At 46.6% G+C, this 16,779-nt stretch overlaps 2 protein-coding genes across 2 annotated transcripts; both read right to left on the bottom strand.

The window, feature by feature from the left end:
* Window positions 1–7,868: 7,868 nt before the first annotated feature.
* Window positions 7,869–10,160, bottom strand: LOC120698933. The gene is made up of 3 exons (XM_039982714.1): window positions 9,710–10,160; window positions 8,433–8,554; window positions 7,869–8,339 (listed from the first exon to the last, which is right to left on the bottom strand). The coding sequence occupies exons 1-3, from the start codon at window positions 10,047–10,049 to the stop codon at window positions 8,229–8,231; spliced, it is 573 nt and encodes a 190-aa protein (XP_039838648.1). The 5' UTR covers window positions 10,050–10,160; the 3' UTR covers window positions 7,869–8,228.
* Window positions 10,161–11,128: 968 nt separating this feature from the next.
* LOC120698932 (thiamine pyrophosphokinase 3-like) lies at window positions 11,129–14,125 on the bottom strand. Its single transcript, XM_039982712.1, has 6 exons — window positions 13,783–14,125; window positions 13,544–13,640; window positions 12,890–12,962; window positions 11,989–12,090; window positions 11,632–11,881; window positions 11,129–11,554 (listed from the first exon to the last, which is right to left on the bottom strand). Exons 1-6 carry the CDS (start codon window positions 13,946–13,948, stop codon window positions 11,439–11,441), a joined length of 804 nt encoding a protein of 267 aa, XP_039838646.1. The 5' UTR covers window positions 13,949–14,125; the 3' UTR covers window positions 11,129–11,438.
* Window positions 14,126–16,779: the final 2,654 nt, after the last annotated feature.

Here is a 16,779-nt window from a genome sequence, read left to right as displayed (position 1 = left end):
CGCGCGCGAGCGGAGGCAAGGGGAAGGGAGGCGATCGGCGCGGGGAGGGGGGAGGGCGAGACGGCGGCGGGAAGCTGGTGACGATGCCAAGTTGCGAGCCATGCGGACGCGGCGGCGGCAACTATATATACGCAGCGCCAGCGGAGTGAGTCCGACTCCGACGATGGCTAAACCGAAGTCGATTGCGAGTCGAAATCCGACGCTGGCAAGAAAACCGGTTTCGTCGCCGCATGCCAGCCAGGGATTCCTACATGCCAAGCTACACAGCGGCGATTGGCCCAGTTGTATTTGCTAGTACCTAGTATATTCTGCACGGAGAAGCATCTCAATTTAGGATAAATCGAGAGCCACACTGGTACTTCTACAAATTAAAGGAGAAGTAATAACAACTTTACAAAGGGAAGAAAGTAACAATAGCAATTCAGGTGACCTCTTTTTCTCCGTCGAAGACTCCAACTCGGCGAACTTTTCTTCTCCGGCGACGACCCAACTCCGGCGAGCCCCGTTCGGGTTAAGGTTTGAGGTTTGGGTTAGGGCTCCGGGTTGGGGAGAGGATCAGTGGTTGCTGGCTATGAGAGGAAGGTCGGGGAGGCCGTCGGACCGGCGGTGGTGGTGGGTTGTGGGCGGAAGGGTTGGCGGTGGCGGCGGCGCCCACCGGGCTGGTAGAAGAGGCCGTTTGGGGAGGGTCGGAGACGGGGGACTTGGTTCAAATGGGTTGGAGGCGATGCCGGCGAGGGGGAGGTCAGCGGCAGGTGTTGGGCGGAGGCCAAATGGAGGGCAGAGAGGAGGGCGGTGCTCGCCAGCGTTGGAGGCGATGTCAGCGATACGAGCTAAGGGGACGGCCAGGGGGGCTGGGACGGGGCTGGATCGGGAAGCAGAGGCGGAGGCTCTCGGGATAATAAGGAAGGTGAGGGGTTCTAGATCTATATCTCTATCCCGAGAGTCTCTCGGGCTAGCATCCTTCTTGCTAGTATTATCAATTTGTGTTGTGGTCTTGTGTACATATTAGATATGTACTTATATAAATCACTTCCATATGTACTATGTATTGGTTTACTGTGTAAATATAGATAAATTCGAATTTTGCTAAAAATTGCACCCAATATTGGGCCAAAAGTTTAAAACTTGCTTTAAGAAATAGTCAACTCATTACCTGCGCAATTAGACGGGGTGGCAGTATTCGAAAGAATCAAGATGGCTATGAAGGGGTGAATTAGGCTTGACAATATTTTCATGCAGAAATCTTAGAAACCGATGTATTCCGGTCATTCTAAAGTTTCACAATCTAGTTTCAACTCACATCACATGGTAATTCTAAGAACTAAAATTATGGAAAGTAAGATACAAATGGTTAGAGAGCCAATTTTTTCCTGATGTATTGAAGAGTCGGCACTTTCCCATAGTCCTAGTTGTAGCATCTACTAAGGGTATCTCTCCCCCTTAATCCACACAAGGATCAAGAGCTCACTAGTGGTAATGCATTCTCCAACTCTAGATCTAAGGATTCCAAACTGAGCACAAATTTTGTTGGGCTTCTCATAGGACTCATTAACATCTTACGGAGAATCAACACTACCAAGCCATTTAGGTGATGCCGATCACCAAGAATAACAAGCCAAAAAAACTCACTTGACCAAACGTAAGCCGAAGAGATAGGTAGATGCGTTCTTTGCTACTCTATATACTCTAATGATTTCCTTAATCTTCAATTAAGGAACTCCAAGATCACTTCTAGTGCAATGCCTGCTCTCAAACCTCCAACTACCATTATGAACTTCACAAGGTGGTAACAGAGCTTAATTGGGAGTTATGAACATTGTATACAGAGCTCCTCCAAAGAACTAGCCGTTGCTCAATAACTGTGCCTCCATAGTGTTCATCAACTAATTCGGTCCATGATACTTATCCAAATCAGCCGCTTTTTATTCAATTTTCAGCAACTAATGACAGTTGACAATAATGTATTTCTTCACGAGACCATTGAATCAGTTGGTCAATGCGGAGTGAACCCTCCAGCAAATACAACATCTCACAGGTAGTAAACCCAAATGAAAATAAAGACCTAGACAACTCCAAGTGTCGCTCAAAATGTTTGACACTTGGAACTAGCTCATCCTTATTCTTCGTTTATATCATCATGTATGGGATCAAGAATATAATACCATGAAATCCCATATCACACTACTAGAAAACAACCCATGAGAACCGGTCGAAAGCGCCCATAGGTACCGGTTTTGCAACCGGTACCCGCCAACCGAGACCATTGGCCTCGGTCTAAGACACCGGGTTTTTCACCCGGTGCCTTAAGCATCCATTGGTACCGGTTGGAAAGACCAACCGGTATCACCAACAGCTACCTCTCCCGTTGAATCTCTCCCGTTCTTGTATCCTCTCCGGTTCTAATCTCTCTGATCTTCTTCCGTTCTAGCTAGTGCCAACAATCATTCGAAGAATCAACCACAAAATATTAAATCAATTGATACAAATTCTATAAATCTCACAAATCATTCAAAGAATCAATTACAAAATTAATACACTCAATACAATCCCACATAGTACCAAATCAGCATACTAGTAGTAGAGAAATGATACAAATTGTCGCCGATTATGGGGGCAAGGCACATATACATCTCAATCCAAGCTCTGAAGAATTTCAATTTTCAAGTCATGCATACCAGTCGTAGCATGCATGCAGTTCATAGCAGTACTGAAAATCCAAATGATCCATATGCATGTACCGAGGATGATGGGCATCTCCTTGTGGGGCTTGGTGTAAGAGTAGGCGGAGCCGCGCTTGGGGTGGACGACGATGGCGCCGTGCACGGTGGCGCGGTCGAAGTCGCTGTGCGCGTGCCACCAGACCGTGCCCTCCTCCTCGAAGAACCCGGGTGGTGACTCAGGTAGCTCATACATGATGGGGAGGACCACTCCAGGAACAACAAAAAGACAACCATCACAAGAAATGATATCAAGCAATGACTCAGGATTTTTTTTTGAAAGGCACGGAACGAGGATTTCCTTCTCTACTTGTTGGATCGCAAACATAAGATCCAGTACCCCCCCCCCCCCCCACGAATCAAGTGACGCTCAACAACACCACCGAAGGGGAGGGCGGCGGAGAGGGAAGGGGAAACTTACCCCGACGTTGTTCATCTCCCAGAGCTTGTGGACTCCGTAATCCACCGCCTGCAACCAAACCAGACAAGTCAAATCAATCGTCTACAGACAGCGAGAGAGAACCGAAGAGGAAGCACGAGGTTGAGGGGAGGGGGGCCGATCTGGGAGATGTGGATCGGGGAGGGCATCAGGGGGGAGGGCCGATCTGCGAGGCGTGGATCGGGGAGGGTGGGGGAGGGCGTACCCTCTCGCCCGCAAAGGCGCCGGCGACGACGAAGGTGACGTAGACGGCGTTGCGGCGCATCACCACGCGGTAGAGCATGTCGAAGAGGCCCATCGCGGCGGCGGCGGTGGCGGCGTGCGGGAGAGGAAGAGGAGGATCCGAGCAATAGGCAGAGGAATGGGATGGGGCGGCGCTTGACGTGCCCCGGTGCGTAGCAGGCCGAGCGAGCGTTGGCGAGCCCGGGCGGCGCGGCTCCTGCGTGCCTGCGCCCCACGGCCGCTCCCACGGCCGGCTCCCGCCGGTTGCCCGCCGCGGCGGCCGGTTGCCCGTGCTCCTACGCAGTGGTGGCGGCGGCGGCGGCGCAGCGGCCCGCGTGCCCCACGGGCCGGCTGGATAAGGTAGAGAGAGAGATGAGAGGTAGAGGATAGGAGGAGTCGGCAGCAGCGACTTAAAAATATCTGGAGCAGAGATCGGCCATCGGTACCGGTTGATAGTTTTCACCGGTGCCAAAAATCAATATCCCTAGCGAGAGATCGGCCATTGGTACCGGTTGATAGTTTTCACCGGTGCCAAAAATCAGCATGCAGATTGGTCCCGGGCTGTGAAACGACCCGGTGCCAATTCTTGATCATTGGTACCGGACTGTGCCATCACCCGGTACCAAAGGTTCTCCCTAGCCACCTTGATCCATTGGTCCGAGCTAAAAGTACTAGTGGTCGTTGCAACCGGTACTGATGCATGTATTAGTACCGGGTGATATGGCAACTGGTACTTTTGTGCTGGACCGAAGGCCCGTTTTCTAGTAGTGTCACTGCACTAACTTTTAGATTGCCACTGCAAAGTCGCAATAATCAAGTTGTTGTTAATCGTCAAAACTAGCTAGATCCTCTTTCTGTATCAATTATAAGAGTAATTAATAAAGTCATGATATTCTGTAGAAATTTGTAGCACGCTGTTTTTGGATGTAACCAGTTGGATTCTTATAGGGATGCTGAGCAATGCATTATCCCAGGCAACCAAACAAGCTCATCGTATATTATAAGAGTCTGGCTATAGGATATACATCCAAACCAATTAGATCCTATATCCATCCTTAAAAAAAATAGACCCTATATGTATGTGAGGCGTGAGTTTGGTCATATGCATAGGGATTGCACGAGTTTTTTATTTCACTGGACAACACGTAAAATTTGTCAATTAGAGACGCATGGCACATTTAGTTATGAATCTCTAGGATTTGCTTTAGATACGAATATGGATCCACTTAAGTGATAAACCTCACCAAATGCTCTTCTTTTAGTCCAATCTGGGCACAATGAACCTCGCCAAATGCTCTTCTTTTGATCCATAGTTTAGGTAACGTGAATTCCCCTGGGATATACGGATATCGATATCCCAAACATGATACACGGGCATTGATTGGATGAGAGAGACTCCAAAAGGATATATTGAAACCTTCTTCTGTGCCATTGAAAGCTATAACAATCCCTTCGGTGCCGTCAATTCTAATTTCCAACCTCTTATGTGCCATTACCGTCACTTTACAGTCAAATCCCACCTTCATACTGTTAAAATATTTCTATTATCCCCATTATACCCGTCTGTAACCTTATCCTATCTGTCATCTGGTTCCTTCCTCTTCATCCAAATCACTCTGTTGGAAACGTGCAAAAAAACATGGCTCCATTAGACTATAGTTTGTGATTTGGGTAATTTATGGGACTAACAAATTTGTGAAGCTTAAGTTTGTAGAATTTTTAAGTCTCATGGTTATAGTCCAAACTATATCCAAGGTGTCCAATTCTTGTCAAGGTGTACAAATCATAGTGGAATACTAGAGATAGAATATATATTTGAGGTGTTAAAATGACAGCCAAGACGAGTTGGATAAGGTGCAGCAGAAAACAACCGCCGGTTGAACCAACGGCCTTGAAAATGAATGTGTCGATGCATCCAGGAGTTGCAACAACGATCAATTGAAGAAAACACAGTAGCATCAGTTAAACCGACGGTGCAAGAAAAGGCATCGGTGCATTGATACTATAGTATTGTTCAGACAGCATGTCAAGCAGCAGTTGAGGTCGAGGAACAAAGTCTTCAGGACCGGTTGAACCGACGGGCGTCGGTGCAATGATGTCAGAAAATGGAAGACAGTTGCAGTTCGACAATCAGTTCAATGGCTAGTTAGAGGCCAGTGTGACAGGTTAAATTGACGGTGGCGACCGGTTTAACCGACGGTGTCTGTCTTTTTGGTAGAATGTCTAATAATGGCTATATGGTGCCCTCTAGCCTATATATATGTCTCACCTCGGGTCACTTGAGATTGCTGGAGTTGTGAAAAGTCACCTACACCCTGAAGAACACATCAAGTCACCATTGAGCTTAGTGATCATATCTATAGACTTTAACACAAGCTTTTGAGAGTGTTAGTGCTAGCTTAGCTCTTGAGAGAGGGAGAGAGCAAGGTCTTGCTGCCTTGTGGGTTGGTTCTAGAGTGAACCACACTTGTATTCTCGGAGTGTCGGCTCCTTCGAGACTTGGAGACTCACCGGCAAGTCTTCGACCCTCTGATCCTTCGTGAAGAAAACGGGATCAAGGTGAGAACTTTAGTGGCCAAGCCTTCGGAGCAAGTCAAGATTGTCACGAAAAAAACTTGGTGACCGGAAAGCAAACTCTTAGTGTTTCAATAATGTGGACTAATGGTGACTTAGTGCTTACTGATATCATGAGATAAATCTTTGTGTCAATAATTTGCTTCCTCACATTCTCTCTTTATGTTTCCGCAACTCTCTTACTAGGATTGGCTATAGATTGCAAAACTTATTTTGGGATGAAGATTTCAAACAAGTTGAACCATACATGCTCATCTAGATAGCATGATCTAGTTTTGTGCTAACTAGTTTGTGCTATAGTTTAAAATTTATGTTTGCCTAATTTACCTCCCTCCTCGTTGTGTGCAAGGTGCCGGAGCTCTGCGACTACAGTGTTGTTAGCCCTAGATACCACGTCCAACACCTCCGGTCCATGCAGCGCTTATCATGATGCCTGGCAATCCCCCAAACTGGGTAGCTGCCAGCCGTCCGCACGCGCGGCTGTGGGGCAGGGGGTCTCTATTCATCGCATTATGCGATTGGAACCCATCCAATCACAGTTGCGCTTCCTTATTTTCCCTCCAGTCCGCTTCCTGCTCCCTCGCCCCTCCTTGGCTCCGCAACCACCGTGCATCGCTGCCATGCTAACCTTTTTTGCCCCCGCCTTCTCTTCGCCCCCACCACCAGCCACCGCCTTCTCCTCGCCTCCACTGCCGGCCACCTCCCACCAAGGGTCCTACCCCGCCCGGCCGGCGACGCGGGAGCGCTGCCTCACCCTCCGCTGGCCAACCCACCACCATTGTCGCCCCCCCTGAGGGCTGCCGGGCATGGAAGCCCCAACAACCCTGAACCCTAAGGTCCGCCACTGCCCTCCACCACTCCGCCCTACCGGCAACCTCGCCGGCGGCCGCCCCCTTTCCCTCCCCAAGCTCCATCCGCTGCTAACCTCAACGGAGAAGATGAATAGGAGTGACGACGCCCTTATGTAATAGTTCGGATTCCACTCGCGCGCGCTGCAGAGGCGGAGTTTGAGAGGCACATGACGCTGTCTGATGAGCGGGCGGCGGAGCTGGCCAAGGAGTGGACGAGTCCGTGAGTGGCAGTGGGGCGAGACAACAGAGACGGGCACGCTCTAAGAGGTGGTCGCGCACTGAAGAAGAATGTAAAAGGAGCAGGTGCAGATGATGCCCACCGTTGCGAGGGCGGTGAGCAGGAGAGGAGAAGATAATGAATTTGGAATTCCTTTGTATCTGTATGCGGGGCTCTCCTGCACCTGGCCCATGTCGTCCTCACCCCTAAACCTCAAATCGTGACCTAGCTAACGGTGGCAGTGGCGAATCTGGGGGGAGGGGAGGGGGGCTCATTTTCCTTTCTTCTTCCTCCCTTCTCTCTTTTTCTTTTTCTTCTTCCTCCTCCTTTTCTTCTACCTCTTCTTTATTCATGGTTGCAAATCCTTGGGGGCTCCATGGAGGTAGGGGGGCTAGAGCACCCCTCCTGGCTTCGCCGCTGACTAGTGGCACTCATAGGACCCTATATTTTCGATGGCATAGAAGATATGCCTACAAGTTTCAATGGCATAGGAGGAATCTTCTCACTAACCTAAACAAATTCACAGTCCACATGCATAGCTCGTGTTATAACCAAAACCTAGGCAAACCTAGGCAAAGAGAACGATTTCCTAGCTCCTTTATGTGCTTCAACCTTATTAATCCTATTGAAATGCATACGGCCAGAGGATGCAACAATATAGGGGCACTAGTAAATTTAACATTGACTTTAAATTTTACAACAAGGCAACTGGAATGGCAGTTTTAGTAACACCTTTATTTTCTAGTGGCAACTTTGTAATATAGAGGTTTAAAGCAGTACAAAAATGCGACCGCCCAAACAATGGCAATGTGAGTATCCATCCGCAATACTGAGACTTACATGTGCCGTTGCTTACCATAAGACCAATGTTGAAACTATTTAAATTTAATTCGTACAAATAGAGCAGTAAACTATTGGGGCCAAGTGACACCATGGATATATTGTAATGACAGCTACCAAACCCCAAGTAGGCGAGTATACACGACATACAAAGCCGAAGTACACAACAGTCCCGGATCACCAGTTTCGATCTCAAGCCGCTCAAGGTCAGGATGGTATTGCCAACAACACATATGACAAGGGAACAAACTCACTATTACACTCAAGTCATCCGCAAGTACCATCACCATCCACAAAATTGTTCTTGTTCCATTAGTGGAAAGAACAGAATAACTGAGAAACAGAACTATAGATGCCTGCGTGAGATACTACAGTGGATAGACGAAAATCTTGCCATCGGCGTGGTACCTTTCGCAGAGCTTTTTCAATGTACCCACTGAGTGCTGCATTGCATTCAGCTTGGTATCCATGAACATGGCCTGCAAGCATGACAGTTATCAATCTACCTTCTCAGAATTTAAAATCCATGTAAATCACTAGCAGATCATGACACATTTGGTATTTGATTATACCTTGTAGTCATCACCATACTTCTCTATTAATCTGCTAATGCAGACACGTTGAATTTTAGTCAGCGGTTGCAATGGTGCAGATTTGCCATCCTTCCTTTTCTTCCCAAGTGCAGATTTCAGATCTGTTACATAGAAACATTTGGATGAGTATCATACACAGGTAAACTGTTATACTCACTATTGAATCATAGGAAATTTCTTTCTCAATCTATGTTGCATAATTGAAGTCTTCCATGCACGATAATTAAGGTATGATAACCATGCACAAGCATAAAAGCTACCCCTTAAACCACATCAAAGGACACAGAAACTATACATGCATATTACACCTCTAAATTGTATATTGCTACCTTGCATGGACATGCTAAAAGCAATCTTAAAAGAATATCAAGGGAAAAGAGAAACACACTTTTATGGACACCAGTGCTGAGGAATATATAGTTCATAGGCAAAAAAAAAATCATGATTAAATATTGCTAGAATTAATACATTATGCATTTTGTGGTTCTGCTTGAATACAATATATTACAAAAAAAAAGATGAAAAAGAATCCAATTTTAGTTCATTGCACATTTGGTGATATATAGAAAAATCCATGATAGATAGAACTCGCTGCATATAGCAGAAACCTTTTTTTTCATATTCTTCAGACAAGTCAACTTAAATGAAGGAATGCAACAGGTAGAACTCATTATAATCTCAGTGGGGCACTATAGATCATTTATCTAACAAACCCATGTGCGCTTTACATTTTAGTCCCTGTTCTGCCTGCACTTACACTGTTATTATTGAAATTAAAAAGAGAAAAAGATTACATTTGAAGAAGCTTTGTCCGAACTACACACTTCTCAGATTGAAACATCAGCTGCTCGATTCCTAGATTAAAGTGTGGAAGAACTACCTCATTGCTGGACTCGCATAGCATGGATTGCTGGACTCAGCAATCAAAAGCAATCATTCATAATATAGAGGGAATCAAATTTATGGGAGACTCGTCAAATCCTATATACAACTCATAGTTACCGACACACAGGATTTTATATTGATCCATCTCTCAGAACAGCATAGTCACTCAAGCAATCAATCAAAGCCAGCAAGATTTGCAGCCAATATAATCAAACCATACACATCCAAATCAAGGTGAAGCTACCGCCTTTATCCTGAGAGGTTAGAGCTACGCGAAACATGCGAATCGCGCCAAAAGCTTTGCACTCATATACGGCAGCTCAGCTCCAGGACTTCCCAATAAACACCATGAAACCGTGCAAGGGGCTTACCGTCGTTCTCGAGGTCGCTGCCGGGGTCGATCGGCTCGAACTCCGGGACGGGGGCGCGCGCGGCAGCGATGTCGGGCGCCTGCAGCGGCGCGCTCTGGACGAGCCCCGGGGTGCCGCGGGAGTGCGCGCCAAGGAAGTTGGGGTTGGCCACCACCCCGAACGCGGCGTAGTTCTTCACCACGCTGCCCTCTGCGTCCCAGCCCGCCCCGCCTCCGGTGGCGGCGGCGGCGAGCGCCTCGGGGAGATCGAAGGCCGGCAAGAACTCTCGCGGCTTCTTGCGCGGGAGACCCACGCGGACCTTGGCGCGGGAGCGCTTCAACTTGCGCCGCGAGCCCCCCATGCGTGGTAGCCGCCGGCAGCTAGGGTTCGGAGAGGGGCTAGGGTTTTGGTCTTTTGGGGCAAGAGACGGCGGCGAGGGGGGGTGGGTACCGAGTGGAGTGGAGGAAGAAGAGACTCGAAGAGCGGGCCGGGCCGATATCTCGCTAAAGCCTTTTTTTTCTGGGCCAATTTTACTGGATGGTAGGCCGAATGTAGGATTTAAATGACAGCTCAAATATCAGCATTTCTTTTGGCGCGAGAGTACTATACGTCTTGGTATACAGAAAGCGGGAAGTTGCAGTGTCTGGTTCTTCTTCTTTTTTTCTTTGCGAAAGGTCTAATGTTCTTTTCTTTTATTCCTTTCGAGCTGATTGTTCCTGGTACCACCTCTGCTAAAGAGAAGGGTTTTATAGATTGTTTGCAGGATGCTCTTTTGGCAACTAAATTATGTACCTTTGACTGAATTGAAAAAAAAAATTCTAGGTCATGCTAATCCAATTGGGTTATGATTAATTCCCATGGATATTTATTTTGATGGGAAATTCCCATGGATATTGGCAATAATTGTGTCATCAGTACCTTAATGATGGATATTATCGTAATATTATTTCTTAAACATATGATCTTTGGTTCCAAATGTAAGTTGTTTATGATATCAACATGGTCTTCAATATGATACTTTAGTTAGAGAAAGTTATATATATTGAAAGTACTTCCTATGATGAATCTTGTAACATCAACCATGTATTTTCAATCTATGTTATTATTTAACCTTTCATGTATTGGCGAGTCGAGTTGAAGTGATCCTAAAGCGATAAACTTTTGGAACAGGAGGGAGTACCGAGTACATGCAGCATTTAAAACCATATAGTATAACTGTATGCAAAATAAATAATTCATGCTAAAAACTACCACACCAACCAAACAAAGTTACCCGCAGCGTTAATAAAACAAACACAAGCAATCAAAAAGAGTAATTAAAATATTATTTGAGAAATTTCCCAGCGCAAAAATGTAATTATTGATTTTCAGATCAGACCAGATCATCATAACATATAGTGTTGATCTGAAAATCTCATCTCTGGCAGTCTAGCGCAGCAGTTGTTAAGTCGCTTCTGTGAAGAAGAGAGGTTTGCTTGGAAGAGAATTTGGGAAACTGGTTCTTGGCACAACAATTGATACTTCAATAGCCCATTACACATAGTTGAACTTTTTGCGAGCACATAGCCATATATCTCTTAATCAGAACCACCAAATTACATATAATAGCTCTCTATCAGGTTTGCAACATCAAGGGCAACGGAATATATTGTCCTTTCCTCTGGTGGTAATCAGGTACATCTCCGTGGTGCAGAATACGCGAGACAAAATAGGAACCTTGCATTGGTACAGATAATGGTACTCTGCAGATTCAGTTCTGGAGCGATATTGTCCAGATAAGGTCAGACTCCGAGGTGACCGTCACCTTGTCATCTTCCACGATGTTTGACGTGCTGATCAATCCTCCATAGCTCATGCTGGTATTGTCTGTACAAATGAAACGCATTGTAAGGCTCAATTTTTGTTGCTAAACCTACACCATGCAAGATAAAGACGACACTCACCTAAATTCCACCGGAGTCCAGTGGTCGTGGTGCTAGTTGACGGCATCCCAATCGGGATCAACCCACAGTGGGGGCCTTCGATCGACCGCTCAACGTGGATCTCGTGGTTGTGTGTTCTTGGGAGGAGAAAGATCAGACAATCATTCGATAGGAGGATGATATTGATGTTTGGGAATATATGAAGTACATTGATATTTCCCATCTCATGATCAAACCTTCCTCCTAACGCACCAAGGACAAGGATGCAGAGCTGCAGAAAAGACATGGCAATAAATTTTTGTAAAGACGGGGTTATTCTTCCATCAATTGTTAGTAACAAACTGCATTATAAAGCTGGAAGTAAGTAAATCAGCATACATTAGATTTGTCTGCAACAGTTGAATTCTTAGCTATAAAAGAGATACACTTGTGTAAATCAGTGGTGTCCTGATCATGTGACTCATCAACTATTTTGGTACCCTGCAGTTGATAACACAAGAGAACTGTTTCAGAGGATATGCTGCAAGATAAGAGTTTGTTTTGAGAAAGCCCTGCATGAAACTGAGGATCAAGTACTAATGTACATAGTGAATTTTTTTATGCAACAAGACTAAATATTTAATATAACAACATCAATGTGACAATGGTAGAGATGCTCAGATGCACTTTTTGCAGGACATAAGAAACAAAATGTCAAGGTCACAAGAATCTGCAACCATTATATTAAAGCCGATACTATAACTGCAATCAATTAGCTGTATCTTAACTAGATACCACCACCAATATTGTGCTGAGTCAGAACAAAGAAGATACTGTTATTTATCCACTTTTGGATAAAATCTTCATTGGATAGATGCAACTCCAAGATTATTATTTTGTTATGCTAAAAAATTAAAATAATCTAGTACAAGGAAAAGGTCAATTCGATATGATCTTCTTGTCCTCCAGCTTGTTATCAAGTAGTTGTAATGAGGGCAGATGTTTCCAAGAATTATGTAAATACATTTCTTTTATCAAGTTCACGATCCACTAATGGTGTTCGTTATTACCCACAACTAAGCTTCCCACAAACAAACATACCTTCATTTCCTAGCATGAAGAAAGTGTATGAAGAATCGTAAATAACAGAATTAATATTTGCAGTGAATGGAAAACACAGAATGCGGCATATCGGCTGGCATCTGATTACTACATTATGTACCAAATAATCTAGTTCAAACCTCTTTTATTCCCTCGTATCTAGTTCTGAATTAGGGAATGTAAATTTAAAGCAGTTTACCAAGTTGGCATAATATTCCTTCACTTGTGGTCTTACTGAGTCCATATCCCCTTTGATTACATCTGGCTTGTACCTTCATAAAGGAATAAGAAAAACCAGTAAGAGGAATGAGGCTCCGTCGTTAGGTAGCTGTTTGAAATGCACAATGGAAATGCAATTCGAAGTAACTGCTAGCCTTTTGCCTTTACAGGAAAGAGCTTATCGCCGCTTAAGCATATTCGTTCATGATATAGCAAATGGCTAAGTGAATGCAGTAACCACTACTAACAGCAATGCAGATCTTAGCCAATAAGCTGCTGTTTTACCGAGAAGTGCCGGCCAACGCCAGCAGCATCATCAGTAGTAGCTGATTTTTGCAGAGCCAAAACAAAATTAATTCCGCTCTACTGGAAGATACCAGAAAATTTTAATTCCACTTGCCCAGGATCAGATACGCACACAGCAGCAGCAGCTAGAGCACAGCAGAGCAGGGCAACGTTGGCATAGGCGCATAGCACCCCACTCTCGACTCTCCCCGAGCATTGCATCAAGCACACGCTGGGCACGCTTGACGTCGCAGCAAGACTCGGAACAGAGATCGCATTCGGAAAGCAGGAGAAGAATCCGTGGAGCGTGGACCCGACCGGGGGGGCCGGGCGCGTCGTTACCACGTACCTCGCGCGGACCTCGCCGGCGTCCTGGCCTGGGAGCAGCTCCGGCATGCCGTCGAAGACGCGGTTGGCGCCGCCGTCCGCGCACACCCGCAGCGCCGCTGGTCACACGGAGGCCGCCCCGCCGCGCCGGGAGAACAGAGGCAAGCCCGTCGGTCAGCAACGTACGCGCCAGCGCGCGCGGTCACAGCGAAACCAAGAGGATTTGAAAAGGAGCAGACGGGCCGCCGGCCGGGCTGTTACCGCGGGACCAGAGGAGGGGCGCGAAGCGGGGCAGCGGCTGGTTGAGGACGACGAGCGCGACGGTGGCGGCGTCGGTGGCCGGCGACGCGGACGGCGGCGGGAGGAGGAACGCCGAGGAGTGGCGCATCGTCGGCCGCTGCTGCGGCGGCGTGGGAGCGAGAGCCATGGAGGGCGGTTGCGGGTGTCGGTGTCTGGCCGCCGGGTCGTCGGCGCGGGCGTCGCGGTGTCAAAACTGGGGCCGCCCTCGAGGGTCGTCGGCGTGGCGTGACCGCGTGATGGTTGGTTAGTTGGCTTGGCTGGCTTCTGAACGAGCCTTGAAATCGTGTTCGTGTTTACTGGTCAGCGGGGCCTCCTCTCCTCGCTGGCGATTGATTTTATTTGCTCCACCACGTGGTCCAGCCCAGGCCCGGGCCGCTGAACAAATGAGGCATGCCAATGTTTCACTTTCTGACCAGGGACACGCATGATGATGTGTACGAATTCTCATTCAGGCTTGGTAACCCAAAATAAACGCGCGGTATCTCTGCGGCGAGGCGACGATGGATCTCTCCATACGGCCCACTAATTTTTTTATTTTACTAGCAAATATAATTGTGTATTGCTATGGGAAAAAATCATATGTATATATTATCATGCTGATAAAAATAATTTTATATGAAAATTAACTCTGCACATTAGAATCTACAGAAGAATTACATGCATAAGGCTACAAGGATTTCATTAGTTATTTACTAATAACCTGCAAAGTACGGATATTCTATTTAACAAAGTGGTATATATTATGGTTGAGTGGTTAAACAAAACAAAAATCTAAACTTGAGAGGGCTCTCCTATTAGTGTCACTAGTACAAAAAATTATTAACCGTGACCTTTTAAAAAACCCTCGGAGGTGGGCGGGAAAAAAAAAACTGCTTCGGTTAATAGTAAGCATTAACCGAGGCGGTCACTTTTTATTAACCGAGGTGGTTAGAGAAAACCGCCTCACAAAATTGATTAATCGAGGCGGTCACGTCTAAAATGTCCACCTCACTTAATAGACAATTAACCGAGACTGTTGTTCTAACGTAAACGCCTCGGTTAATATATTAACCGAGTCGGACAACCTATAAGGCCCGCTTCGAATAATAGTGGCCCATCTCGACCTGATATATCACTGGTCCTCGCCTCACTTTTTCCTCTCTCCTAGCCGCATCTCTCTCGATCTCTCCCTTCTCCTCTCTCCCAAGCCGGCGGCAGCGCCTCCTCCGGCCTCCCTCGCCGGCGCGCCGCTCCTTCCCGGAGATCCCTCCCCGGCACGCCGCCCCTCCCCGGAGCTCCCTCCCCGGCACAGCACCCCTCCTGGAGCTCCCTCATCGGCGGACCCCGGATGGGCTCGGCGGGCTCGGTGTGCCGGGCTCGGCCGAGGCGGATCCGGCCGCCGCAGGGTGGATCCGGTGGCGGCGCCGACGGTCTATGGCGGCGGGCTCGGTGGGCACCTTCTTCCTGCCCCCGCCAACGCCTCCTCTCCTCATCGACGTCACCCTCGTCGGCCTCCCCTTCACCAGGGGCGCTGCAAGGCGGCCAGACCCGGCCGGTGGTGGCGCAGGGAGGCTGTATCCGGCCGGTGGTGGCACACCTCTCCCATCGCCGGCGGGCCTCGATCAGGGTTCGACGGGCCTACCCCCTCGCCGACGGGCCTCGAGCGGGGTGGGGATCTCACGGCAACGTAGCGGCACGTTCTCGAGCGCGCGGGGGCTGCATGGCGGCGGGGCTCCACGGCGGCGCGTGACTTCCACGGCGGCGGGGCTCTACGGGGGCTGCACGGGCGGCCGGTGGCGGGTGGTGCTGCCGCAATGGGCTTGGCGGGCCCTAGATGGGCTTCACGGGCTTTCTCTTTTTTTTGGTTTTTTATTTACCGAGGCGGGCACCAAACCGTCTCGGTAAATATGACATTTACCGTGACGATGGGTCTGAGGCGGTTGTGGTCGCTCGCCTCGAAAAATGAATTTTGGTGTAGTGTGTTAAACCGAGAGCTATCGAACTTTTCTAAAATGGACGTCCAATCTCACAATTTTTTTAAAAAAGTTAGCATAGTTACCTTATGTGATAAAGTGATTTTGCAATGCTGTATTGATTAAGAAAAGTAATTTTGTACTCTATGAGAGTTAAAGAAAAGTAACTTTAAAGTACATTAAAATTAGAAAAAGCAACTTTGTGATCCATATCTTTATTTAGAACATAAATTTGTACTCTATGAAAATTGAGGAAAAGTAATATTGTAGTCCATAAATATTAGGAAAATAAGCACAAATATTACGAAAAATAACATTATGATTTTTCATAGGAATAATGTTTGCTTACATGCCTGTTTAGCCCATTTACACGCCGTGCAAACTCTACATAGTGGCTAGCTGTGTACATTTAGTTAGTTGTTTATCCCATTTATTAACCATTTAACTTGTTTGATTCTAAAAAAACCATTTAACTTGTTTAAATGACCGTTGAGTCCAAATAAAGAGCTAAATGGTAGGTGGCCGATTGTTTAGTATTCACAGTTTAGGCTAACACTGGACAGGGTCACAGGAAGCAACTTGCTAGTGATATATATGATATTAAGTAGCTTGTGACTTATTTATATAACACATAAATTAATATTTTTGTTTAAAATGTAACTTCACCACTTTTAACACAACATGTTCAAGTGTGAGATCTTATTTGAAGTTTTTGGTGTAATCATATTTTGATTTGGTTGTATGCTTCTAAAACTATGTATTTTTTTATTTAGAAATGGATCTGCATGTGCTTATCATACCCTCGCATGTCCTAAATAAACACAGATTGATGAATATATAATGATCGTTTAGTGAAAAATACAATACATTAATTTGGTCGTAAGAAAGGAAATGATAGCTAAGAATTGGTAGTAGCCTATTGGTTGCTCCCATGGTCGCAAATGTTAGGAGTCACATGTGTGACTAATAGTCAAATCATCACACAAAATCTAATAATTTTTTTTTC

This window comes from Panicum virgatum, chromosome 3K (assembly GCF_016808335.1).
Source record: "Panicum virgatum strain AP13 chromosome 3K, P.virgatum_v5, whole genome shotgun sequence".
NCBI classification, from domain to species: domain Eukaryota; kingdom Viridiplantae; phylum Streptophyta; class Magnoliopsida; order Poales; family Poaceae; genus Panicum; species Panicum virgatum.
The sequence above is the reverse complement of the archived record's forward strand: the minus strand, read 5'-3'. Positions and strand labels throughout refer to the sequence as shown.